Raw genomic sequence first — 9,678 nt, 5'->3', positions numbered from 1 at the left:
GTTTCATATTTTTAATGTGTTGATTGTTAAGAGTCTTCAAACATAACACAAGAATCAGACAACTTTGAAAGGGATAGACTCCAACAAAATATGTTTGGTCTCGGTAATATCCCTCAGCCATTGCTCTCGAAATCGAATCTTTCCTGGTCTATAGAGAAAAGAAAAAAAGCACACACATGTACACACAAAGCTTTTATAATCAAACAAAATGTTGAGGCAGGAATCCCTCCTTACATTATCAGTGAGCAGGATTCTGGCTAGGTTCTAGCTATATTTCTTACTGTTCTTTAAGCCTATGTAAAAAGTCTTTTGGAGAGCTGCTATGCAGTAACATGGGTTGCTACATGTAAGCTAATTCAATGTGAGTTTTATGTGGCTCTTTATTGGGAAGGGGAGTCCTGAAACATGGCCTCACTCTATAGTCCAGATAAGCCGGAAACTTACAGAAATCCTCCTGCCTCAGCCTCTCAAGTGCTACAATTATAGACAGGTGCTACAATGCCTATAGGGTGTTATCCATAGTAAATTTTGAAGTTTTCCTGAAGAGGTCTAGGGCTGTACCTGCCCTAGTGTGTGCAAGGCCCTAGGCTTGATACCCAGCCAAACACTTACTCTCTCTCTCTCTCTCTCTCTCTCTCTCTCTCTCTCTCTCTCTCTCTCCCTCTCCTCCTCCTCTCTCTCCACCTCTCAATTTGAATTTTCTGTAGAAATAACAGATATGACTCACTTTGCCATACCCTGTTCTATCACCTAATCCTTAAGTTTCTAATTACTAAGAAAACATTAAGAAAAACAATCTTCTGGACTAATGCCAGAGTCCTGCTTTAAGCCCATATTGTACGGTAAGTGGTCAAAATGAGGTGAGCCCTGCATGAATTATGTGTGGCTATGGGCCTGCTGGATTCCTCGAATGTGACAAGCTTTACCTCACCCATTTAGAACAAGTGTCCAAATTTTAATTACCTTTGCAGTAGTGCTGAATTCTCAAAGATGTAAGAGACATCAACAGGCATATCCTAAGAGAGAGGCATAAGTGTAAGCCTGGACCAGGCATGCCAACGCTTAACCCTCCCACACTGCCCTTATCCAGAAGCATATATTTGCATTTTCAGGACCCATCTTCTATATTAATGGGGACTCCATTAATTGGTAGTCCTTTGTCATTTCAAACCTATTCTGCCAAAGATATTTTTGGTCACAGATACCTTAATCTACACCACAAGATGCAATTACCAGAGGCTTGTGGTCCTCAATAAGAGCATGATGCAGTCTTTTGCTGTCTTTATTGAATTTGGTGGGAGCAGGGGGAGAAATTGTGGTTGTTGGGTTTTTTTTTTTTTTTTTTTTTTTGTTTTTCGAGACAGGGTTTCTCTGTGGCTTTGGAGGCTGTCCTGGAACTTGCTCTTGTAGACCAGACTGGTCTTGAACTCACAGAGATCTGCCTGCCTCTGCCTCCCTAGTGCTGGGATTAAAGGCGTGCGCCACCAACTCCGGCATGTTTTTTTTTTTTTTTTTATATATATCAAGGTTTAGTTTTGTTGTTTTTTTTATATGCTCCAGTTTAGTCAGCTGTGGCTCTCTACCTTTTAGGAATGGAATCCGAGTGAAATAGCATAGATGAACAAGGTTGGAAATTTTTTATTTTGAAGCGGGGGTTTTGTTATGGTACCTGTACTGGTGACACGTACCCACTGAGAAAGGAGGACCAATAGTTGCAATAGCAAGACCCTGACTAAAAAAGAAAATAAGCCAGGCATGATGGCACCTGTCTGTAATGTCACTGCTCAGGAGGTAGAGGCAGAAGACTTTTCCCAAGTTTGAGACCAGCCTGGTCTACCAAGTGAGTGCAGTGTCAGCTAGGGGTACAGAACAAGACCCTGCCTTGAAAAGTGGAGAGGGTTTGGGGATGGAGCTCAGTTGGTGGAGTCCTTCTCTAGCATGTATGAAGCCACATAAATTGAACATGGGGACACACGCTCGTCATCCCAGCACTTGGGAGGTAGAGGCAGGAGGACCAGAAGTTCAAGACCATCCTCAGCTGCATATCAAGTTGGAAGCCAACCTGGACTCTATGGAACCCTGACACATTAAAAAAGAAAAAAGATAGGAAGGAAGAAATGAAGGGGAAAGGAAAGCAGTAGACAGAAGGGGGAACGGGCAATGCATGTTTCTGTAAGAGAATATATATATATATATATATATATATATATATATATATATGTATATATGTATATGTATATATATATATATGCTAATATATATATGCTAATATATATTAGCTATAGTCATACTCATAGGCCATTGTGACTTAGATATAAATCTCTAGGTATGCACTGTCAGAATTACCTAGGAGTTTGTTAATGTATTAACTCAGCCTGGTGGTGGTAGCCCATGCCTTTAGTCCCAGCACTTAGGAGGCAGCCAGAGGCCTGTGGATCTCTGGAGGCCAGCCAGCCTGGGCTACAAAGTGAGTAGGACAGCCAGCCACACATAGTAAAACTGTCTCCAAAACAAACAAAAAAAAACAAGAAAAAATATCATCGCTAGCCCTCCCCAGATCTGCTCAACCAGAATCTCCATTTAATAAGATCCTCAGGATGCAAAAAAAGAACTTACCGGAGGTTTGCTCTTGTTGAACTTGATGGTGAAGAAGGCGTTAGCACTGACTCTTGCCATGGGTCTCACGGCAGTAGGGGCACTCCAGCGCACACGGTAGATATAGTGGAAGGAGTGAATTAAGTCTTTCTTCTCTATAAAGTCCGCATAGTACACCCAGCGGTTTTGAAACTCCCACGTCTGTTTCACAGAAAAAAGAAAGCTCACAGAGAAAGAAAAGCAGGACCAGCTCAACAAAGGCAGTACATAACAGTCAGAGTTACAGACCCTGCAATCTTGACTTTTTTTATTTTGATTTGAAACTACGACCAATGCTCAATTATTCCCACAGTAGACAGAGGGACTAATTCAGGAATGCAAAGCACTTGAGAGGAGCTTTGGACTGTGCGGGAAGCAGGGTGGGGGGAGGGTTACGCTGTGTATGTACACGCCACACTTCACACCCTCCCTTAGGAGGCAAGTGTGGGGCTAAATTGGAGAATAATTGGTGATTGGAATAGGTGTTCTGCTTACCCTACCCAAGGAGACCTATAGGGATGACTAGAAGGTAGTGAGCCCAATGTCAACCATCTATAAAATTGGACTTACTTCATTTGTTGTGATATGTGCTTTAGAAAAGAAGCTGCCCCCCCAAAAAAAGAAAGAAAGGGTCAAGTTCTGGGGGAGATTTCTCTGTAAAGGCACTTGCAATGTGGGCCTGAGGACTTGAGTTCAATGCCCAGGAGGCACATAAAGGTAAGAGTTCCAAACTAACTACACAAAGTTGTCCTCTGACCTCTCTACGTGTGGTCTGTGCATGGCCCCTACCTCCCACTCATAATAATAAAGAATAAAAGCAAAATAAGTCCAGAAGAGGAATGAGTCAGGCAATTGGGTTATTCACATGCCTTCAAAAGGGAGGCTGGGGTGGGGAGGCACAGCTCAGTAGCAAGGTGTTTGCATCATGTGTGTAAGGCTTTGGGTTTGATTCCCAGCTCATGTCTTTTTGACTCTATGGGACAGGGTCTCACTACATAGTACAGGCTGACCTCAAACTCTGTTCTGCTCCTCAGGGCAGGTGTTGGTGGCGCACGCCTTTAATCCCAGCACTCGGGAGGCAGAGGCAGGCGGATCTCTGTGAGTTCGAGACCAGCCTGGTCTACAGAGAGAGTGCCAGGATAGGCTCCAAGGTTACACAGAGAAACCCTGTCTGGAAAAACCCAAAAAAAAAAAAAAAAAAAAAAAAAAAAGAGTTCTGCTCCTCCTCCCGAGTGCTGGGGTTGCCGGTGTGTATCACCACACCTGCTCAAAGAGCCAATGTGCACATACTAAACTGAAGATCTTGGGGAATCTCCTCTGTCTGAACCTATTTGCAGTCGAGATGTGAAGAGGTGGTTAAAGTTAACTATATTATTGACCGCATCAGCATCAATTTAGAAGCAGGTATAGTGATACAGGAATGTAACCCCAGCCCCTTGATGGGGGGGGGAATGAAGGTGAGAGGATTGGGAGCTCAAAGTCATCCTCAACTACCATTCCAGGCCAGCCAGAGCTATGTGAATCTCTGTCTCAATAAAGGGAGGAAGGCTGGGGAGATATTTCAGTCAAAAATGTGCTTGCTGCATAAGCATGAAGACCTGAGTTCAATTCCCAGCACCCACTTAAAAAGCCATGCATGGCAATCACTGTGACTTCAAGGCCAGCCTGGTCTACAGATCGAGTTCCAGGCAGCCAGGGCTACACTGAGAATCCCTGTTTCGAAAAGCCAAAACAAGCAAACAAACAAACAAACAACAAAAATAAAAGCCACGCATGGTGCTGTGTACTTGTATCCCAGTGATGGGGAGGCAGAGACAGGCAAATCCTTGCCCAGAAAGTCTGGCATAATTGGTGAGCTCCAGACTGACCAGTGAGAAGTCTGTCTCAAAAAAATCGTATCTGGAACTATAAGCACTTCACAACATGTGTCTTGCACCACACAAGAGCCTGGCATTTCTTCAGATGGTCTAATAATACAGATATGAGAAGTAGTGCAGAGGAGAAATTGGTTTCAAGTTTCTCAGGTCCATGTTTTTTTGTTTTGTTTTGTTTTTGTCTTTTGGCTCATCTTATTTCAAACTCATATTTAATTGGCCATTTTAGTAGAACAGAGAAACAATGCCCAGTTTGTTGAGATCAGGGACCTTGTCTTCTTCCATCATCCATATGACATCATTCTTGTTTTTTTTTCTTTTAAGACGGGGCCTTATATATAGCCCAGACTGAACTCCGACTTGCTATGCAGTCAAGGATGACCTTGGATTTCTAATTCTCCTGTGTCTATCTCTCGAGTGCTGGAATTAAAGGCACATCCCACCATGCCTTGTTTATGCATTGTTGGGTAAAGCCAGGACTTAATGCATGCTTGGCAAGCTCTCTATCAACTGAGCTGTATCACCAGATACTTGTTTTTGAGCTAGGGTGTCATGTAGCCCAGGGTAGCGTAATTCCTAATTCTCCTGCCTCTACCACCCAAGTGATGAGATTATGGGTATATGCCACTCTGCCCACTGCATTATTTTTTTGTAAAGAAGCCTGTCAACTCCTTGTACCCAGTTTCCTCACCCTTTCTCAGTTACATTCGTTTCCAGTGGGAATGATTGTCGCACAATTAAAGATTATGTAGCACTGGAGATTATGTCTCACAAAGTCACTCACTCTGCAGATGAAGATGGTGGGGCCTCCTACCTGGATTGATACCCAAGGGCTTCTGGGCAGCAAGCTCAGCATTGTATGCTTCCCACCAGATGCCCTGGTTCTGAGTTTCTTCCTCTCTGCTTGCTTGTACTGTACTTGTATCTTTTCTGTGAACTAAGGCAACCTTAGGACATTCAATTCTGCTATGTCTATAAGCTAACCTCTTCCTCTTTTATAAATATATGGGCAACAGATTTTCATGTCACGCCAGAGAGTGTATATTATCCTTGTGTGTTGTAATTTTTATATAGCACACCTTCACATACTCACTGACATGGTACTAGTCTGCCACGGATGGCCTAGCCCATTCTATATTATTGGATACTCAAAATCGGCAGGCTCCTGAAAGTACATGCACAAAACTGTTAGCCATGGCAGGTGACCTATGGAAGAACTGAACTGTACTGGGACTAGCTGGAGTCGTGGCACAGCCTGTAATCCTAGCAATGGGAGGCTGTGTTAGGAAATAGGAATTCAAGTCACCCTCAACTACATAGCAAGTTCAAGGCCAGGCTGTCTCAAAAAATAAAAAGAAACCCACAAAAGAAAATAGGTGGGAGAGGGAGAGAAAGGGAGAGAAGGAGAAGTGGGGAAAGAGAGGAGAAGAGAGAATAAATCCATTCATGTGCTCAACAGAGACTTATTGAGGATCTACTGTATACCTGACATTGCTAGAAGCCTGGGGTGAAACTGACCAAAACACTCTGCTCTCGTGGACCAGATGGTCCGATGATGGAAGAATGGAGTGGGATAACGAAGCAGTCTCTAGACTTTTAGGTAGCAATATGGCTGCACTTTACTCTTTCAAAGATTGTCCCACCTTGGGGCTAGAGAGATAGTTCAGTGGTTAAGAATGCTCACTGGCTGGGGAAGTGATGCCCCTTTGAATCCCACCATTCAAGAGGCAGAGGCAAATGGATCTCTGTGTGTTTGAGGCCAGCCTAATCTACATAGCAAGTTCCAAGCCAGCTTTGGATACATATTGAGAGTCTGTCTCAAAATAGGGCTTGGGAGATGACTACTAAGAACACTGGCTACTTTTTCAGAGAACCTGGTTCAATTCTCAGCATCTACATGGCAACTCACAGTCTCCTCTAACTCCTGTTCTGGGGAATCCGACACTGTTTTAAGAGCCTCCTCGGGCACCAAGCACGCACATGGTGCACATACGTATATGCAGGAAAAACACACTCGTACATATAAAATAAAAACTTTTTTTAAAGAAAAGAATATTACCTGAAGGGTGTACAATGCTTGTATTAAAAACATAAAATAAGTAAGCAAAACTTTCCAGTCTTGATTTTTGGAACTCACAAGAAAATTATGTTTAGTTATTCTAGGTGTCTTTGATGCCACCCCTTTGGTTTTCATTGCCACAAAGTTTTGATCAATGGAGGACTTTTGTTGTTGTTGTTGTTGCTCACACCCTGGGGCGCCAAACTGGAGTGAGCAAAGTCACTTACCGAAACAAACTTCTCAATTTGCTTGCGACCATTTTCTATTGTGAATTCCCCGTGAGTAAGCCACTTGATGTTCTTGATGGGGTTTCTGGCATCTGAAAACAAGGCATGCATGTGTTAGTTTCCTGGCAGTATGCTGTTACAGCAATGAGACAATCCTTTAGGCAAACAAACCAGAAACCTACCTTCGACAATTTGAACAGCATCAGCCAGAACGCCCTCAACTATAGTCTGAGCCAGGTCACTGGTCTCGTCATCTTTTTTCTCTATTACTACCACAGGCCTTTTCTCTGTGGCCTCTAGCATAACTTTCTTCTCTCTTGTTTCTTCCATGGGCAACTTCTCTGTTATCTCAGACACAGCCTTCTTTTCTTTTATCTCTGGTATGATACGCACAGCTTTGACTTCCTTTATCGAAGGCACAAGTGGTAATTCCTTCTTCTCTTTCATCTCTGGCATTAAGATCTTCCTTTTTACTTCTGGCGCAACAGACACAGATGGCACAACTGGTACAATGGGCACAACCATCTTCTCTTTTGGTTCTACTGCTAGCACAATTTTCTTTTCTTTTACATCTGGCGCAACAGGCACGGCCACCTTTTCTTTTGTCTCTATCGAAAAAATCTTGTTTTCTTTTGTGTCTGTCACAATCCTCTTGTCTTTTATGTCTGTCACAAATGTCACTGTCCTCTTGTCTTTTGTCTCTGGCTTCTTGTCTTTCGGATCTGATATTGTCACACTCTTCTTTTCTTTTAGCTCAGGAACAATCTTTTTGTCCTTTGGATCTGTAAGGATGGTCACACTCTTTTTCTCTTTCTGATCTGTTCCAGTCTTCTTTGGGTCCACCACGGCCCTAGTGTCTTTTTGCTCTGTAACAATCTTGGGATCTGGAGCATCTGGTTTCTTTGTCTTGGCTGTGCTAGTGTTCTCTGAAGTCTTCGCCCTCTGGGTTGGGAGCCTTTTTTTGTTATCCATTCTATTTTGCCTGGATTAAAAAAACTCAATAATTTATTCTATGTGTGCAACATTACAGGGTACAAACACACTCACATAAGTACATACTCTCTCTTTTTAGAAAACTGTTTTTAGTGGTTGTGGTGGCACATGCTGGCAGGATTTGCTGGAGGAGGCAGAGGCAGGAGGATCACAAGAAAACTGTTTTTAGAGTTATTTATGTGGGTTTTGCTTGTGTCAATGTCTCTGCACCAAGTGTATGCCTGATGCCTAAAGAGGTTAGAAGAGAGCATTGGACCCCCTGTAACTGGAGTTACTGACAGTTGTGTGCCACAGTGTGGATGCTGGGAATCCAACCCAGGTCTTCAATAACAGCAACAAGTGCCATACAACACTGAGTCATTTCTCCAACCCCCAAACCCTGTCTGCTGGAGGATCAAAACACTCAGGCAACACTCACTAACTCTTGAGAAGAGGCTAGGGGTGAAGGGTGCGAGTCAGACCCTACTGCCAACCATTTCTATCTGTTTGCTGAGATGGACCTTTCCTGACAACCAAGGGTTTCCCATTCTTCAAACTGAGAAGACTTCAATCAAAATGTAGTAGGAGCAATTCGTAGCTTTCTTGAACAATAACTCCAAACACGGACTAGAAAAGACTAAGTCCATGCTTTGAGAAACTATTTTTTTTTGTTTGTTTGGTTGGTTGGTTTTTCGAGACATGGTTTCTCTGTGTACCTTTGGAGCCTATCCTGGCACTCTCTCTGGAGACCAGGCTGGCCTCAAACGCACAGAGATCCACCTGCCTCTGCCTCCCGAGTGCTGGGATTAAAGGCATGTGGACCAATGCCCGGCTGAGAAACTATGGTTATTTTTAAGATACTATTTTTATTTTAAAATATATGTATGTTGGTTTGTTTGTGCATGTGGACATGGGTGCCTGGAGATGCCAAAGGAAGGCTTCAGATTTCCCTGGAGCTGCAGTTACTAGTGGGTGTTAAGTCACTTGTGGGTGCTGGGAACCAAAATTGGGACCTCTGGAAGAGCCATACATGCTCTTACCCACTGGGAAATCTGTCCAGTCCCAGCATGACTCTTTTAAAAAAGTTGCCATTAGAGGGTATAAACATGTATTCCAGTAGTAGCAGAACACTTATCTATCCTTGGAAGCCTTGGATGATTCCATCTCTAGCAAAACACACGCGCGCGCGCACACACACACACACTCACACAGACACACACACACACACAGACACACACACACACACACACACACACACACACGGGGGGGGGGCACATAATGAATCAAGAGGCATGGCAGCAGATCGGTGTTTTCATCAAGTTTTCCAGGTATATAATTCTATTATCTTAAAGAAACTATTATTTTTATTATCTCTTTTCTCGACCATATGTGTCACTTGAGTTCCTTAGCTTTGGTTAACCCCTTGAAAAATGTTAAATGGAAGTCAAGATGATGACTATACCCGTTTGTTATCTGGATTCAGTAGGCACTGCTTTCTGCTCTTGAACCACTTAGGATGACACTGGCTTATGGTCTGAGATTTGAAACTGGGAATAGTGATAAACATCTGTAATCTTAACATTTGGGAGCTAGGAGCATTGCCGCAAGTTGCAGGCTAGTTTGGGCTACATAGTGTATGTTAGGTTAGCCAATGGCTGCATAGCAAGACTGTGTCTCCCGAAACAAACAAAACCACAACAAAAATATGGGAATGAGAGGCAAGGGGATCGCAAGCTACATAGCAGATTTAAGGCCATCCTGAGCTCCATATGACCCTGAGAGAGAGAGAGAGAGAGAGAGAGAGAGAGAGAGAGAGAGAGAGAGAGAGAGAGAGAGAGAGAGAGAGAGAGAGAGAGAGACATTTGAGCTGGGCATGTTGATATGACATATGCCTGTTCCAGTATTTAAAATG

General features: G+C 43.3%; 1 protein-coding gene across 1 annotated transcript; it reads right to left on the bottom strand.

Annotated features, from left to right (window-relative positions):
* Position 1: 1 nt before the first annotated feature.
* Akap14 (A-kinase anchoring protein 14) lies at positions 2–7,771 on the bottom strand. The gene is made up of 5 exons (XM_035449943.1): positions 6,977–7,771; positions 6,795–6,886; positions 2,617–2,796; positions 964–1,016; positions 2–148 (listed from the first exon to the last, which is right to left on the bottom strand). The coding sequence occupies exons 1-5, from the start codon at positions 7,764–7,766 to the stop codon at positions 55–57; spliced, it is 1,209 nt and encodes a 402-aa protein (XP_035305834.1). The 5' UTR covers positions 7,767–7,771; the 3' UTR covers positions 2–54.
* Between the last annotated feature and the right edge of the window lie 1,907 nt (positions 7,772–9,678).

Source organism: Cricetulus griseus, chromosome X (genome assembly GCF_003668045.3).
Source record: "Cricetulus griseus strain 17A/GY chromosome X, alternate assembly CriGri-PICRH-1.0, whole genome shotgun sequence".
Classification (NCBI taxonomy): domain Eukaryota; kingdom Metazoa; phylum Chordata; class Mammalia; order Rodentia; family Cricetidae; genus Cricetulus; species Cricetulus griseus.
This window is presented reverse-complemented; position numbering and strand designations above follow the sequence as displayed.